The sequence below is a fragment of the Caloenas nicobarica genome, chromosome 27 (genome assembly GCF_036013445.1).
Source record: "Caloenas nicobarica isolate bCalNic1 chromosome 27, bCalNic1.hap1, whole genome shotgun sequence".
Lineage (NCBI taxonomy): Eukaryota > Metazoa > Chordata > Aves > Columbiformes > Columbidae > Caloenas > Caloenas nicobarica.
The window spans coordinates 1998930-2015765 of NC_088271.1; the positions used below are offsets into that span (position 1 = coordinate 1998930).

Consider the following 16836-nt stretch of genomic DNA (forward strand, 5'->3'; position numbering starts at 1 on the left):
CGTGATGTGTCCTTAATACAGCCGGTGGGTTGACAGGAGTGAGGGTGGGGAGGGAAAACGCACAGCTCTGGCTGCCGCTGCTGTTTCCACCCCAGAAGGAGCCTGGCAGAGGCAGATCCCTGCTGGAAGGGGCAGCAGCCGGGGCAGAGCTCACCCCACCGGTGCTGCGGCACCAAACCGAGTCGCCCGCGGCACAGCTGGGCTCTCCGGCACGGCAGAGCTGGGAGGTGAGAGGTTTTTATGCTGGTAAAGCGTCGCTACGTAAGCAGCGGCTGTAACGTCAGCGCTGATGCCTGCAAAGCTGGTAACGCCGGGAGAAAAGGGCACAAATCCCGCGGCAAAAGCCAGATCATGGCCCACGCGCGGTGACGAGGCTCTTGGTGCCGGTGATGGCAGCGTTGGGGAGAGGCACCGGCTCTGCAAGAATCCTGGTGTTTTCCAGATGTTCCTGCGAGCCCTGAAGGGGATCTGGAAACTGCAGCAGCTGCCAAAGCAAATGACAAGAGCTGGTGATGCCACAGCCCCCCGAGAGCCCGGGGACACGATGACAGGAGGCTGAGCTGTGCTCTTCTCACCAAACGTCCCCAAAGTGCATCTGGGGACAGGCAGGGCCACGCGGGCACCGTCGTGCTGTGCCGGCGGTCAGGCTGCGGACGGCTCCTCGACATGGGTGACAGCAGCAGGATTTGGGGGTCGGGCCACGGCCTCTGCTGTTGTGCGTCCCCAAAGGGCTCTCACGATTTTCCAGTCATTTCGGAATTCCGGCTCCACTTGGGCAGGTGTCGATGGTGCGACAACAGAGGGTTTAGTTTTCCCTAATCTGGCTGGGAAGCACGGCTAAATCCCTGATAAAACAGCTTTTCAGTGCCAGTTACATGGTTGCCGTGGTTACCACACGCTATTGTCACCATCTCTCCAACCCCAGCCCCGGTGCACCGGAGCATCGTGCCGGCCTCTGTCCCCAGATGGGTTTTTTTGGTGCTGCCGTGTGCGCTTTGGTTCTCACCGTGCATGCCAGGGAACCCCTCTCTGCCTCAGGGTGTCACGTCCAGCCCTGATTTCCCGCGGATTTCGGCAGGCCCTGCCGTGGACCCGAGCCCTCCGCTCGCTGCGGCTTTGTCCTACAGCTCGGCAAACCCCGGGCGCAGGAACTCAAGGAGGAAAATGCAGCAGCAACGCTTCTTGCCATGGCAACGGCCTGGTTGCGTCAGGGCTCTTTTTTCACACTGCAAAGCGGGGTAAGCAACTCCCTCCAGGAAAGTAGTAAGAGAGAAGGGAATGTTTTTTGTTGTTTGTTTTTTTTTTTTCCTGTGAGCTTTGGGTCCTGATGAAGCGCCGGTGTTTTCACCATATTCGGTCACTGCAGCCGCAGGGAGGTTTGCTCTAGTGACACAAATCACGGGCGTTACGTCTCGCTGCTTAATTAACAGCCATAACAACCTGCAAAATCTGCAGGGCGAGCGACCTGCTGGGGCTGCTCCCAGGTTTCGGCCGTGGCCCCGTGTCGAGATGTTCCATACAGAGTCTGTCACAGGGCCCAGGGCAGGACCTGCTGCCTGCGCTGGGCTGAAGGGACACGGGATGAGGGCACATAGTCTGAAGGAACACAGGATGAAGGACACGGGATGAAGGGACACGGGCTGAGGGGACACAGGCTGAGGGGACACGGGATGAAGGACACGGGATGAAGGGACATGGGCTGAGGGGACATGGGATGAAGGACATGGGCTGAGGGGACATGGGATGAAGGGACACGGGCTGAGGGGACACAGGCTGATGGGACACGGGCTGAGGGGACACGGGCTGAAAGGACACGGGATGAAGGACATGGGATGGAGGTACACAGGTTGAGGGGACACGGGATGAAGGGGACACGGGATGAAGGGACATGGGCTGAAAGGACACAGGATGAAGGACATGGGATGAAGGGACATGGGCTGAAAGAACACAGGATGAAGGGACGTGGGCTGAGGGGACACGGGCTGAAGGACACGGGATGAAGGGACACGGGCTGAAGGGACACGGGCTGAGGTGACACTGTTTTCAAAGCCCCCGCCCTGCGCTGGCTGTGCACGAGCACTTAAAAGAACAATTAAAAACCAGTGTTTGTCCCTGAACGTTGGCAGGAGTGACGGTGTCGGGGACAGGCCGGTGGCACCGCGCTGCTCCTCCCCTCCGGCGTCCCCGCGTCTGTCCTTGTCACTCAGAAAATGGCTCTGTGCGTCAAGGTCACTTCATCCGCCCTCCTCGCCGAGCAGGAGCACTCGCGTTGCCGCGTCTCCTGTTTAATCAGAATTCCACGCCGCGAGCTCAGGGCTGGGCTCTCTCCTTCCCTCCTGAAGGACAAAATAATTGATTTGCAGTCGCTAATGGCCGACGAGCCTCCAGGACCCCACAGCCCCGCGCAAAATTAGGGAGAGTTTAAAAAATAGCCCAGGATTTGCCAGTAATTCAAACAGGGTTTGAAATTAAAACACCCTCCTCAATCCAGGAAACAGTTTTTTCATTTGAATAGAGTATTCTACTGCTTTATTCTGCTACTCAGTTTCATCTTGTTTTTCACTATTGCTCTAACATATTCTGAGTGTCGAACATTCTCCTTTATTGCAAAACATACCAGATACATTTAATTATATCTGTATATAATGTATGCTATCATTATTCAACGTTGTTAATTCGCTCTCAGGGCTGGAAAGTTAGTGGGTTTTTTCACAGCAAGAAAATAATAATAATATTAGATTGGCACCTCATCACTGCTGTTTCTTTACGTGGTTCCGAGCACTTTGGTGGCTGTTGTGAGCCACGAAACACCAATTTGTGCGCGCGTAGCCGCTGGGTTTCCTCCGTATTTCATCATTACCAAATGCGCTTGTGTACCAAACAACCCTTTTCTTACATCCCCAAAGGTAGCCTAACAAATCAGAGAGGAAAAGTGTGATTTTGTTACTCCGCGGGGCAGAGGACGGGTCCTCGCTGCTGTTTCGGAACAATAGCGGGCAGATTTCTTTGTGGTTTGTTTTTGCTCTGTCTCGGGCCTCAGTTGGGAACCAAACCACACGGTCTGCGAGCGGACAGCCCTGATTTCAGTAACTCCGCTATTCTGTGCGCCTCTTCCTCTCAAACGTTTTAAAATACCGTTCTGTGTTTTGAAGACGAGCTTGCAGTTATTGTAAAAAAACCTGGAAAATTTCATTTTCAGGGCTTTTTAAACCGATGTACTCCCTTGCAGAAAGACGTTTATCTTCGCCAGGGAGTTTCCTCTTTCAACAAGGAAGTTTTTAATGCTGAAGATATTGTCACCTTAGAAAAACCTCAGCGTGTGCTTTTGAACATTTCGGGAAACGGGCTGAGGGAAGTATTTTTATTATTATTTTTTAAACAAAGCCATTGATGCTTCAGAACCAGCGCTGGGGCGGCTTTTCCCGCACGTTGTGCCGCGCTCTCCCCAGGGCTGGTGTAGGAAACCATCGTCTTGCCGATGGAACGGGGAGCTACGAGTGTGACTGCCGAGCCGTAGGGAGAGGTGGGGACAGGGAGGGCCGCGCTGGGCCGTGATGCGCTGGGGACAAGCCACACTGCGGGACTCGCTGACAGGGAGGGGACAGCGGGAACAGCAAGGCCGCGGCCGGCAGCGCTCGGCACCCAAGATGGCGGCGGCGCCTCAGGCGGCCCCTTTGTCTGCGGCCGCCGCCGCATTGCCGGGAAAGGCGCGAAACTGGGGCAGCGCGGACACGCCCCCCCATTGGCGCACCGCCCGCCAGGGAGGGCGGGGCGGGAGCGGCCGCCGGCCAATCAGCTGCCTCCACTTCCTTTCTTCTCACAGGGGCTCTCCCGGCCAACGGTCTCCGCGCTCCCGACCAATCCGCGCCGCGCTCGGCGCCCCGCCCTCACGTGGGAGGAGAGGGCGGGCCGGAGGGAAATGCGGCGTTTTTGTTGTCGCTCCCTCCTCCCCTCGCCCCCGTGGGGCTCATGAATATTAACAACATCCAGGCCAATCAGGTGAGGCGGCGGCGGCAGCGCTTTGGTGACGTCAGTCGCCCCGCCTCGCAGCGGGCTTAATCTGCATATTCATGAGGTGGGCGGGGCCAACCGCGGGCGTTTATAAGCCGCCGCCCCGCCAGCCTCAGCGTACATCGCGCTGAAGCTTTGAAGTGTTGTGTGGATCCCGCACCTCCAGGGCACCGGTAAGGCGCCTGCCGCGGTGGGCGGGCTGCGGCCGGGTTAGGCCGGGAAGGCTCAGAGCGGCGGAACGAAAGGGAATATGTCTTAGGAGCGTGAGGGCCTGCTGTTTGGGGGAGTCCGGAACGGGGCGCTCGCTGCGCGACACGCGTGTTTTCCGCAGCCGCGGCGGGGGGGGAGCCCGGCGGAGCTGTCCCGGCCGTGTGTGGTGTGCGGAAAGGGGGCCGGGGAGGGCTAAAATGTGCCCTCAGAAACAAAATGGCGACGGGCCTCGGCGGTGCAAAATGGCGGCGGGCGGGAGGCGGGGCGGCGGGCTGCGCGTGCGCCAAGGGGGCGGGGCGGGAGGGAGGGAGGGGCGGGGGTCGCGCGCCGGAGGGGTCGGGGCCGCGGGACGCGCATGCGCGTTGGGCCCAGGAGAGCCGCGGGCGGGCCGGGCCGGGTTCAGCCCCGGTGTGTGGCCTCCAGCCCCGGTGTGTGTCCCTGCTGCCGGCCTCGGCCCCTCGGGAGAAGGCGCTGTGGCCGGAGCCAGCCTGGAGAACGCTCCCCTGTCGTTTAAATCAGTAGCGAACTGGCGTTTAAACGTGTCGTACAAGGATGCGAGATTGTTGGCGATGTTCTAACAACTTAATCTTTCAGACGCTGTGGGGATATGGATTCAACGGTGCTGACTCTGGTTGCGTTGGTTTCGCAGGTCAGAATGGCCTCAGACGAGGGGAAGCTCTTTGTTGGCGGGCTGAGTTTCGACACGAACGAGCAGTCGCTGGAACAGGTCTTCTCGAAATACGGACAGATCTCAGAAGGTAAGATTGCGGTACCGAGCTGTGGTGACTTCTGTGAACTCGGTGGGATGCACGGGTGCTGATGATTATTTTTTTCCTCCTCTTTTTATAGTTGTCGTGGTGAAAGACAGAGAGACTCAGAGATCCAGAGGTTTTGGCTTTGTTACTTTTGAAAACATAGATGATGCTAAAGACGCAATGATGGCCATGAATGGAAAGGTAAGGAGCAGCTTCTTTATTTCCTTAAAATGTAGCAAGTTTGAAAGATGTAGTTTTTGTAGAAAAACAGATAAATACTAGTGTCTTAAAGCGCAGAAATGATATAAATAATGAAACGTATAAATTCTAAAAGTATTGTGATCTAATCTGTATCACTGAAAAATAGTGATGCTGTAGGAATGCCTGTATATGCTGTTTGAACATGGGTTTATTTGTGCAGTTGGCACAGTTGTGACAGTTAAAACCTTTATTTGTCGTAGTAAGTTCTGGTACTGCTGAGCTGGCAGGGAGGGTCCATGTCTCATTGTCCGTGTGCTTTGTGATTTAAAAGTTGAAATCCCAAGTGAGTTTATTATTTTTCCGTTTGTCAGTCTGTAGATGGACGTCAGATCAGAGTCGATCAGGCTGGGAAATCCTCAGAGAACAGATCCCGCGGGTACAGAGGGGGCTCCTCGGGGGGCAGAGGCTTTTTCCGTGGGGGCAGAGGCCGGGGCCGCGGCTTCTCCAGAGGTGAGTGTGTGTGAGCAACTCGCGGCACCTGAACTTGTCCTGGTGTTGGTCAGAATGTATAAAAACCCTGTTTTTTGGTGTCTGTTGAAGGAGGTGGAGACAGAGGCTATGGCGGAGGCAGATTTGATTCCCGGAGTGGAGGTTATAATGGTTCCAGAGACTACTATAATAGCAGGTGGGTTGTTGTGAAGCTTGTTAAGCCAGTTGTCTGTTTGGTGTAAAGGTCAGTAGGCTCCAGCTGAGCAAATATAAAGCAGGTGTTTGTTTTTTTAACAGCAGGAGTCAAGGTGGTTATGGCGACAGGTCTTCAGGAGGGTCCTACAGAGACAGCTACGACAGTTACGGTAAGTCCTGGTTCATTGGGAGTGACGAGTACGTATGTAGGAACCTCTGAGCCTGTCTCGAGTCTGGAAATGCTGTAAGGCTCGGTCGGACCCAACCGCTATTTCTGCTCTTGCCCCTAAGAACCAATCTGTCAGGCTTTGGACGTGGTTGTGCCGCTTAAATTTCTAATTTGTAATGCATGTGTAGGAGTTGCTTGGATCTAAGGCAAAGCAAGTTTTTTAAAATACATTCCTCGAGCTTGAGACTAAGCCGAAACTCGGATGCCCTAACAAGCTCTAATCAAGGGTGGGGGAGTTCTCATGGTGTAGCCAACTAGCAGTAGCTTCGGAAATAATGCAAAGGGAGTAAAATGCTGGAACTTGTCTATGCTTCAGTGCCTTTACAATTGTGCCTGCTTCTTGTCCTCAGCTACACACAACGAGTAAAAATCCTTCCTGACTCAAGATCGTCCTTCCAATGGCTGTATTTATAAAGATTTTTGGAGCTTCGCTGAAATCGTTATTGTGTAGTACATCTACTTGTATTTTCACTTTTGTAGTATTATCAGTTCTAATCTTGTCAAACACAGCCTGACAGCTTCTGATATGAGATGGTCTAATTAGACTTTCCTTTAAGAAAGCTCTGCTTTCAAGTGTTTTTAATCTTTTTTTGAAAGCACTTCACATTTTATTTTATCCTTCATGATGAGCCAAGGTGTTTTTTGTGAAGTTGGGGCCCCAATTCAGTTTCTTTTGAGATAGAAAGGACCTTTTAATTCAATGTTCACTGGAAGCTGAACAAGCTGTGGACTTTTTTTTTTTTAAGTGCATTACCTTCGTCTTTTGTAACATTCCTTTAGTGTAGCAAGGTAGGAATGCAGCCTGGGTACAAATTGGAAGGCAAACCACCTTGATATATCTAAAGAGAAACTTGCTTGTATGTTCAACCTGCATAACGGTATTTTTACTGTTGTAATGATGTAAATTACCCAGAAATAGACTTGCAAACTTACCATAAAAAAGAGGTTCTTGAAAATGTTTATTTATATTGTCCTTTTTTACTGGAAGAAATATGCATATTCCATTGATATTGTATTTGAAGTGGTAAAGGATTCTTGTATACAGTTTTCTTTGGCTTTACGAAGCCTATTAAAAGACCGTCTGAAATGAACTCTGCTCCTGACATTTACATTTCATTGCACAACACAATCCTGGAAGATGAAGAACAGTCAATGAGTGATAGAGGATGCCAGAGGAGAAGACTAGTGATAGCATAAGAGCAAGGCAGATTTTACTGACCAGCTGGTAGAATTTAATCTTAATTGGTCTTGACATGTGAATTCGTCAACATATTTTCACATAAAAAATAATCAGACTTGTCTAGAGGCAGAGAAATGATGGTTTATACTCAGGATGTTCTAGTAGAGCTGAAGGGAACGTCAGCGTTAGGGAGAAAAATTGATGTTTCTGAAAATCCCGAAATAGCCTACGTGGGAAAGCTGTAGTGAACAGTCCTTAGTCACTGGACTAGTGCCGAGCTGGCCAGGAGCGTGCAATGGTAGGTAAATTGCCGTAATTAGCTAGCTTTGTCATTGCCTTACAAGTTCTAAGAATTCTTTGCTAGCATATGGAAACTGCAGTGTCCTTGGAGAAAAGAAGTGTTGTGCCTCCAACAGAAACCTCTGAGACGAAAGCTGCTCTCTTGGCTAGTTCATATGTGGAAATAGTCCTGTAATTCGAGGTAACTCCTTTTGCTCATGTCCGCATCCTTCCTCTTGTTGAGAGCTCATTTGAAAGTCTAATGTACCTGTGAAAAAAATATTCCTTTTGACAATTTTGGTCAACTGCTGGAAAAATTTGAACCCATGCCGTCTGCAACCTTTGGCTTGTGGCACAACTTGAGTTCCACAGATCAGAGCTGGGCATGCAGTCGTGTCTCGCTGGCAGGCGTGGAAGCAAGACGGGAATCGAATTCCCTGACTATGTGTTCATCTATTGAGAATCTTCCTAGACTTCATTAAGTTGCTCACTTTAATTGTAGCTTTTCTTTGCCATCCTACTTGTTGCCATTAACTTTTTCCCCATAGCCCACACTTCCTAAGCAGCCATGGCAAAGTTGGTTAAACTCTCTGCTTAGGGCTCGTGCGAGGCGTCAGTTGTCCCAGACTGTGCTTTGTGGTGCGGTGGGTTCCACGCTGTGACCCTCCTGCCCGCTGTGCCTGGCGCGGGGGGGGCGGGGGGACGATGGAAAAGCTCCTGCTCGGTGTCTCTGTTAATGCGTCTCTGCTTTGGCAGGCTGAAGAAGGGACAGCTGAGCGTGTCCTGAGGAGGGAGAGCGTCCCGTGCGAGGAGGAAATGCCGAAATGCACATTTCCAACCAGGTAAAACATCATCTGCCCCTCACCCCGCAGCTCTTGGGAGCCCAAAGTTTGGGCTCTGTCACTGTTCTACAGCACTGTTCTGTAAAGCCTGACCAGTAGCTTCTAGGTGGAAAAATTATTTTCTCTGCCTTTAAATTCACTGTCTTAATTCTGTTTCAGCACTGAAATGTGTCAGAGGAGACCGAGGACAGCCATTGAGTGGAGTGGCGGAGATGAAGAGCTCCGAGCAGTGGTGTTACTGGTTTTTATACGAGGAAATCAAATAAGCTAGAATAAAATACTGGAATGTGGAAAAAATTAATCTCTGCAGTACTTTTGTGGGGAAACAATATTGAGTTGTGGCCAAGGCACATAATAGAAATACAGTTATTTGGTGTAAAGCCCAGTAAAAAGTACAAAATAAGCCAGCGCTGATCTGGATCGGGAGTCTAATGTGTCTTTAATGGCGAGGGGCAGGAAGGAATCTGATTGTATCCTTGTAACCTTTAATTAAATGGCCTAATTATGCAAGGTTTGTGCATCTGCAGAACTGCAATAGTGGAGCAGGGAACTGTCGGGTGAGCAGTGACTGAACAAGGCGTTTGCAGGACAGAAGCTGCTGCTGCCAGTTAAAATGGTGACGAGGCAAACTCGAGCTGCTAAATACTTGTTTTGCATTTAAAAAAAAAACCCGCAAATGCCAAAGCTTGGGTAACAAAGGATTTCATTCCACGTGCATTAGAGTAATTGGGATTGTGCTGCTCGCAGAAGTGGCCGCACGTTCCCAAGGATAACTCTGAGCGTTGCAGTTGGGGTTTTGGAGTTGCTTATGTTAAAAGTTACTAAAATAGTTATTTGAAGTATTAACAAGTAAAGGAGTAGGTTTTTATGAGCTAGAGTTTCCTAGTAGAAACTTACTTTTTTTTGTCTTAACCTTTTTCAAACTATCTAAGTGTTTAAAAAAAATATAGCAGTTGACACACTTTTGGGGCTGTATCTGGAGGGTTTTGCATGTTAATGATATATTAAATACAGCGGCATGAGAGTGAGACCTTTGAGAATGTGAGACGGGTGACATTTACATGAATTTAAACTGTAAATACTTACAGAGTGTTATTTGGAAGACCTTCCTAAATAGGGTGCTCTAGATGCAGATGGAAATAATTAATAGGTGCAAAAAATAGAGGCCTAGTTTGAGCTACTGTTATTTCAGCATTGCTAATTACAGCGTGGCATTAATGAGAGTTGGAGGGGCTGGATGTCAAACCCTGTTAAATTCTGGGGAAGGTGCTCAGGGGCTTTTGAGTGACCCATTTGTAGCCAAAATGCCTTTTTTGTTGTTTTTTTTCCATGTCCCGTGTCGTGGGGGGTGGATGTGGCTGACAGGCTCCCGGGTCCTTGTGAAGGTCCTGTGGAGAAACAAGGCGGCTCTCGGAAATATAACCCAAAACACTCGTGTTCTGAGCGATGTTCGCTTCGGGCTGCCCATCGTGGTGGGGGAACGGCGGCTCTGAGGGAGAAATGGCCCCTGAGGGGAGGAGGACGGGCCTGAGGGGAAAATGGCGGCTGTGAGGGAGCGGGCCCCGCTGGGAGGGGGAGCGGCGGCCCCGGGCGGGAAATGGCGGCGCTGAGAGGGCTCCGGCCGCTGTGAGGGGGAACGCCGGCCCGCAGGGGGTTGTGGCAGCTGTGAGGGACAACGGCGGCCCCGGCGGCGCTCGCGTTGTGAGGGGGTGAAACCACCGCCCTGGGCGGGGCCCGGAACGCCGCTGCCCCGGAACGGCGAGTGCGGCTCCGCCGGGCCCGGCCGGTCTCTCCGCCGCGCGGCGCCGTCCCGCCGCCTTCCTGCGCCCGCCCCGCCGAGGCGCCGCTCGGTGCCGCCATGCTGCGGCCGGGGCCGCGCTGCCTGCTCCTCCTGCTGCTGCTCCTGCAGCCCGCCCGGGCCGCCTCCCCCGCTCCCCCGGCCGCCACGACCCCGCTCAACGGCACGGAGGCGCCGCGGGCGGCCGCCGGGAACGGGACGCGGCCGGGCCAGACGCCGGGATGGCGGAGGCCGCCGGGGTCGGCGCTGCCGTTCGGGTCGGGGCTGCCGGTGCTGAAGCGGGCGGTGTACGTGCTGAGCGGCCTCTCGGTGCTGGCCGCGCTCTATTTCATCCTGCGGGCGTTCCGGTGAGTGTGGCCGGCCCGGGGCCGTGTCCCTGCTTCCCCCGGTCCCCGGGATCCCCCCGGATCCCCCTGGATCCCCCTGGATCCCTCGGTCCCCGGGATCCCCCCAGATCCCCCTGGATCCCTCGGTCCCTGGGATCCCCTCGGATCCCCCGGGACCCCTCCGGATCCCTCGGTCCCCGGGATCCCCCCAGATCCCCCGGGACCCCCCTGGATCCCTCAGTCCCCGGGATCCCCCCGGGATCCCTCGGTCCCCGGGATCCCCTCGGATCCCCCGGATCCCCCGGGACCCCCCCCCCGGATCCCCCTGGATCCCCCCGGATCCCTCGGTCCCCGGGATCCCCCCGGATCCCCCCGGATCCCATCCCCCCGGTCCCCGGGATCCCCCCAGATCCCATCCCCCAGATCCCCCTCCATCCCCGTGCCAGGCCGGAGCTCTCCCTCCCCTCGCATCCCTCTGGGAAAAACACTACTGCAAATTCACACCGCTGTTAATTACCTGAGGCAATTAGCAGCGCTAAAACGCGTCCTGGTTCCGCTCGCTCTGCCCTTTGGCTCGTGACGGCCTCCGCTCACCCGCGCTCTCCGTGTCCCCAGGTCACAGGGACCCAGAAATGAGCACAAAACTCATTTCAGGTTGAAGAAGCCTCAGCGGAAGAAATACGGGCTGCTGGCGAATTACGATGAGAACATCGAGATGGCCTCGCTCGACAGCGACGAGGACACCGTGTTTGAATCCAAGAACCTGAGGCGGTAAGCGGGTATCTGGTGTCTTTCTGTTCCCCTTGCAAGGGGCCGAGATGCTCCTTTTCTAAAGGCGTGGGAGCTTTGGCACAGATCCGATTGCCAGATCTGCATAAATTAAACTTCTGTGTGTGGTCTGTGCGCTGGCACACAGGCATTATCTCGCCTTTCTTCGTTTTCTGACCGGCCGCGCTGACAGGGACGTACCCTGGCTTGTTCGGAGCCACTTTGTGCCTTGTGTTTAGCAGCTCGTACGACGGACAGACAGACCTGTCTGGTCTGAGCCTCCCTGCATCAGACAGGAAAAGAAAAACTGCTGCTTTTTGCAGTTCAGGAATCTCTCCCAAGTCCCTTCACAGCTAAAACTCGCGATCCCCTTCGGGCATCCGTTCCCGATCGCATCCCGTGGATCCTGCGAGTCTGTTTTCCCTGGAGGCTGTTGTTTTAATGCTGAGGAAGAACATTTTTTTCCTTGTTTCCTCGTAGCTGCTGCTTGGCCGCTCCGCTCCCCGAGCCGTTCCGAGGGCGCAGGGATCTCACGTTGTACGTACTCGCTCTGATGCTGCCTGTCGTCTTTTTTTCCAGATGATTTGGGACCAGCGGCACCAACTGCACAGACTCACCAAGGGGGTGCAAGTCCCTTGGAATCACCTTACCAGTGCTCAAGTCTTATTTTTTTATATTTGCTTATAGTGACTATTAATTAACAGTACAAATGCTTCCATAGCTGGGCCAGGGGAAAGGGGACCAAACCTGTTTTCTTCACGCACGTTTTTGGGGAGAGGTGGAGCAGCGTTGCTGGGAGCTGTTACCTGCATGGGGACATGCTGAGGAAAACGTGACTCCTGGATGAATTTCAGCGTTTGAAATCTTCCCGCTCCAGCCTCAAGTGCTGCAGCTGCGTCTGCGGGCCTGTCAGTATTTCCAGGTGCTCGTATCCCTCCGTACTGACTGTGTCTGTCAGCTTAAAATATCAGGCGAGTAGATTCCATGCGCAGGGTGATCCTCTGTCCTTCCTGCAGCGTCAGGCTGCTTCGTTAGGAAGTGGCTCTAATGAACTCTGCTCTGGCAGGAGCTGGGAGAGTCTGTCATGTTGGTGTGGACAGCATGTTAGTTCAGACAGAATCACTTTGAGTTGAACACATCAGTTTTCTCGTAGTTGCAGGATTAGCGGGTGCAGGCGATAATTCAGGTCACCACGTGGGTTTTCAGAGCAAAGCGTTTACAAACGCGAGGTGCCGCTTCGCCCAGAGGAGCGTTTCTCCAGCAGAGCCGTCGGTTGTGTGTTCGCTGGGAGCGTTGGGGCTGTCCTGCCCGGCTGCAGGGCCGTGTTTGCCACAGAAACGTCCTACATCGACCCAGCCGCTGCGTCCGGAGCTGCCGGCTCCATCCCAGACCCCGCGAGGAAGAGCCAGAGCTCCGGGTTGAGTTGGAGAACCCCGACCGCTGGTGTGTGGAGTGAGCCATCTCTGAGCATCTGATGCCTGGAAAAGGGGGATCCAACTGCCTACAAACTGTGATTCTGAAACGGAGGCAGCCCTGGCTCAGAAATCATCATTTTCTGGAGGGTACTGGAATTTCGCTCATCTGCTGGTACTTGAACTGTGTCTCGCTGTCAGCCCAGCAAACCGCGATGTTCCTGTGCAGCCCGTGTTGATATTTGGGCTCTTACTGTGTAGGACCAAATATGGATGTCTTGGAAGGCCATTGTTATGTGGATCTGCTGATAAAATGCTCAAAACTGCTTGCAAAATGCTCCTGTGTCCTTAAGTCCCAATTCCACCCCAAACTGGTAGTGCCTTTGTCAGGAAAACCCAAGGAGTTACCCGGTGGGCCTGGCGCTCCCTGCTTGGCCTTCCCTTGAAGGTGAAGATTTGGAATGTCTTTGGAGTGATGGCTCCTTTCTTTTGCTTAGCAAACCCTCCCTGGATAAGGGGACAAAACCGAGAGTTGACAAAAAGAGCAGGCGGAAGGGGCGTCCTTAGGGAATCGTCAGGGGGGAGCTTGGGGTCTGCGACTCCCAGCGCACAGCAGATGAGTTTTCCCAGAGAAATGTCACCCCAGGTGCCGGCAGCTCTTTCTCTCACGTGTGCAAAAGATTTTAAAATATATGCCTATATTTTTAGTAATGCTGTCATGTGAACACAGCACTCGGATGCGCCCTAATTTCATATCGTTTGTATCATTTCACGCCTCTTTCAGGTACTTTCTGCTTGTTTAGCCGCCGCAGGGACCAAAGTGTGTGCGGTGAGGGTGACGGCTGAACCGGGTCCCAGCTGCTCCACGGGTGGCCAGAGCCTGGCCTTTCTTTATCTGGGGTGATTTAACCTGATCGTTCTTTAGGCTCCGCTCTTCGTTGGGCAGATGGGCTTTTGCAATTTTGAACTTTGCTGATCTTGTAGGATTGGATGATTTTTTTAATGTTCACAGTCGAATGATTTTGATCAAAGAGGGGACCTCCAGCTGCAGGTCCTGCCGTGAAAATAACGTTGGTAGAATTTGATTTTGCTGTCACGGGTATTTAGAATTTGAGCGGGGGAAGATGCGGAGGGACACAGCCACAGCACTTAACGAGCTCCCTGTTCTGGTACGTTGTAGGCAAATGGTAATTCAGCTGAAGGCTGCGAGGGTTTACCAGCCCGGTATCTATGCACTGCATCAATATTTTCAGACCCCTTCTCCCAGCCCTCTTTAAAGGAGTGGATTTCCTCACGTGGAGTATAAAAAGGTGACGGTGGGGCTGTGCTGTGGCATTGCTGTGACTTTATTGTGATCCTGTTGTGGCCAGAGACGCGGTTGAGCTGCAATTGGTGACCCTGCGTGGCCTGTTCCACGTTCCCCTGCAGCATCCCACGTCTCGGGAGCGCTCGGTCCTCTGGATTTGCTCTTCATAGGCCAAGATGTTCCATTCCTGCTCCGTTCTGAATCATGGCTAAAGGCACCTTCTGAGAGGAGAAAACACAGATGCTGATTACAGACCTGAGACTTCTTCGAGGGCAAATCCACTGCTTGGTGCAGCTGTTACTGGTCTGTGTTTCTCCTGGAGGAATAAATGGGAACTGACGAGCAGCTTCTCCCCACAGTGCCGGGACCGTCAGTGCGAGGCCAGGGGAGGCTTTTGGCGAGGGGGGGGAATATCTTGCTAATAATAGTGGCTTTAAAAGCCTCGCTTTCTGCTTTTCTAATGGGAGAGCAGTTCAGTAATTCCTTCAGTTATAGCTTTAGTTACTTCATGTGTATTCGATACCCGAGTCGACAGCCTGGTAGTCGATAGCCTTTGCAATGGTTAGAACGAGTGATTTTTCAGAATAGGTTGAAATAAACGCGGATGCAAACGGAGGCGGCTCAGCTGCGTTGCTGCAGCTCTGCCTCGACCGCTGCTCGGGGCGGCCGTGTCCGTCCTCACCAGCTGCTGATGCACTTTTCTCTCTCCAGAGGGAATCAGGGTGTTGGTGGGAGGCTCTGGGACTCCGGCCGCCCTTTGCTGCTGTTCCGTGTGGGGTTTGTGCCGAAACTTGCCGAAAACGGGCGATGGGGACGGAGCGCACGGTTCCGTCCAATGCTGCGTGGTCACCGGCCTGTGCATGTCACCAGTGGCTGCTGCAGAGTTCGCCTGGAGCAACCGCTGTTGTTTAAGCCAAAGCCTAATTCAAAAGTTTACGTGATTGCCGCTCTGATCTCGGCGGGTTGTACGGGATCCTCTCCTGTTGCTATTGAACTGCTGAGCGTATCGACCGGACCGTCTGCCGAGGTTAATGAGATTGACTGAGAGCGAAATGAGCATCAGCTCTGCTGTTAATAACGTGCTGCTGTTTTGTTTCGTCGGTACGTGCGGCTGGAATGGGATCTGCGCCGCGGAAGCGCCCGTGGTCGGAGCCGGCTGCCAAGACATCGATAAAACAGCGCTCGGCTGCGTTGTGTTGTCTGTGCTCTCAGAGATGGAGGAGCTCGTCTTCCACCGTCCTCCTTGAATCGTTGGTTTCTTTTTAAATAGCAACCGGTCCTGTATTGATTGATTGGTTTACTTTCGTCTACAGCGTCCCCCCCCCTGTCCTATCTTGAAACAAATGAAATAAAGTGTTCTCTTTCACCCAATTCCTCCGTGGCAGCGTGCTCGGCCACCGGCGTTGGGGCTGGGGCGGTGGGATGGTGCTGGGCCCATGGGCTGATGCTTTTCCAGAGCTTTCCTAAAGTATCTTCCCTTTCCTTTCTCCCTGTTCTGATATTAATCCTTGTTTTTTTACAGAAAATCCCTGCAAGGGGGATCCCGGCCTCTCCGCAGTGGAAGAACCAAGCTCCGTTATGGGAGTCGGGAGGGAGGTGCTGTCCCCTGGGTGGGGACATCCCGGTTTCCTCAGCGCGGAGAATTAACGCCTGGACAAAATTCAGGCTGTTTTGGTACCAACATCTGCTTTTCATCCCTCTCACAAAACAGGGCGGTTGCGCAGGTTGTGGCGATGGAGATTAGAAAAGAGCAGCCGAGTTCCCCGTGTCCCCAGCTGTCCCCCTGCTCCTCTGGCTGTGTCCCCACGTCCCCTGCCCGGGGGTGGGTGGCTGCAGGCTGGGCCTGGACGTTTGGTTTTGGTGTTTTAACCCGGTTACGGGACGGGGTTTCTGCCGGGCGGAGGGGCCGGCGGTGCCGGGGGGAGTCCCTGCAGATGGCACTCGCAGACCGAACACACCGGCAGCACCTGGAGAAGCTGAAAACAAATCCCCGTGCTCTAAAAAGGCAAATCTTCCTTTAAAAAGGCAAATCTTGCATCCAGCAGCTGTGGGAAGGACGCGGCCGTGCCGCCCGGGGCTGGGGGAGCAGCGGGTTTTGGGGCGGCGCTTTGGGAGCTCTTTGCCTCTCACTCTTGGCTTTATCTCAGCTGGGTTTAACCCAGCCCTGTTGGTACTTGTTCGCAAGGGCTTTGTATGATTCTGGGACAGAGGAACTTTGCAGATCCCCTAATTTGACTGAACGAAGCTGCAGGAGCTCGCGGCGGCGGGGGAGAGGCTTGTCTGTGCAGAGCCCGGAGTTGTCTTAGGCTGGCCCAAGGCCTGGCATAAACCCTGCAGGACTAAAGCCGGGCCCAGAGTTTGCTCCCCTCTCCTCCAAGTCGTGTTTCCCAGCCCGTGTGCCTCGGTGACCCGGGAAAACCCGGCACCCCCCGATCTGCACCCGCGAGCGCTCTGCAAAATTAACCGCGGTGCTAACGAACTAACGGAGAGCGCTGGCACGGGCAGGACGGCATCGCGCCTTCGCACGCCGTCCGTGGGAGCTGCCACGGGCTGCAAACCGAATGTTCCTTCCTTGTCATGTTCAGGGGGCTGGTGACCCCAATTAGCACTAACGACCCTGGCCTGTGCACGCGGGATTAGCTGCAGATGTGTCGTCCTGCCCGGCGTTTCCCTGGCCCCCGTCTCTGCTCTGCGCTGCCGCTCGGAGCTCTCACCTCTGCCAGGAGACGCTCTCGCTGGGATTCCAGTCACAAACACAAGCTGGCGGCAGGGATCTGCTCGCAATTTATTTCAGACTCGATTTGAAGCGCTCTCGGTGCTTCGGATGCAAATTTC

At 53.8% G+C, this 16836-nt stretch overlaps 2 protein-coding genes across 9 annotated transcripts; both read left to right on the forward strand.

Moving 5' to 3' along the window:
• Positions 1-4131: 4131 nt before the first annotated feature.
• Positions 4132-8692, forward strand: CIRBP (cold inducible RNA binding protein). Of its 6 annotated transcripts, none has more exons than XM_065652671.1 (8): positions 4132-4184; positions 4871-4979; positions 5071-5177; positions 5549-5687; positions 5778-5862; positions 5964-6031; positions 8306-8391; positions 8551-8692. In XM_065652671.1, exons 2-7 carry the CDS (start codon positions 4877-4879, stop codon positions 8308-8310), a joined length of 507 nt encoding a protein of 168 aa, XP_065508743.1. In that variant the 5' UTR covers positions 4132-4184; positions 4871-4876; the 3' UTR covers positions 8311-8391; positions 8551-8692. The 6 variants fall into 6 exon arrangements, with proteins under 6 accessions (XP_065508743.1, XP_065508745.1, XP_065508741.1 ...); XM_065652673.1 differs by having other exon boundaries at positions 5967-6031; XM_065652669.1 differs by lacking the exons at positions 8306-8391; positions 8551-8692 and adding an exon at positions 6441-7181.
• A 1538-nt stretch (positions 8693-10230) lies between these two features.
• On the forward strand, positions 10231-13023 carry FAM174C (family with sequence similarity 174 member C). 3 transcript variants are annotated; one of them, XM_065652495.1, is made up of 3 exons: positions 10231-10536; positions 11131-11286; positions 11863-13023. In XM_065652495.1, the coding sequence occupies exons 1-3, from the start codon at positions 10250-10252 to the stop codon at positions 11864-11866; spliced, it is 447 nt and encodes a 148-aa protein (XP_065508567.1). In that variant the 5' UTR covers positions 10231-10249; the 3' UTR covers positions 11867-13023. The 3 variants fall into 3 exon arrangements, with proteins under 3 accessions (XP_065508567.1, XP_065508569.1, XP_065508568.1); XM_065652497.1 differs by having other exon boundaries at positions 11170-11286; XM_065652496.1 differs by lacking the exon at positions 11863-13023 and having other exon boundaries at positions 11131-11290.
• The last annotated feature ends 3813 nt before the right edge of the window (positions 13024-16836 follow it).

Bases quoted from the DNA above. Each gene is read 5' to 3' on its own strand.
- FAM174C (XM_065652495.1), top strand. From the start codon at position 10,250: ATGCTGCGGCCGGGGCCGCGCTGCCTGCTCCTCCTGCTGCTGCTCCTG. The intron at 10,537-11,130 runs GTGAGTGTGGCC...CCGTGTCCCCAG, and splicing joins TTCATCCTGCGGGCGTTCCG to GTCACAGGGACCCAGAAATG.
- CIRBP (XM_065652667.1), top strand. From the start codon at position 4,877: ATGGCCTCAGACGAGGGGAAGCTCTTTGTTGGCGGGCTGAGTTTCGAC. The intron at 5,178-5,548 runs GTAAGGAGCAGC...TCCGTTTGTCAG, and splicing joins TGATGGCCATGAATGGAAAG to TCTGTAGATGGACGTCAGAT. The intron at 5,688-5,777 runs GTGAGTGTGTGT...TGTCTGTTGAAG, and splicing joins GGGCCGCGGCTTCTCCAGAG to GAGGTGGAGACAGAGGCTAT.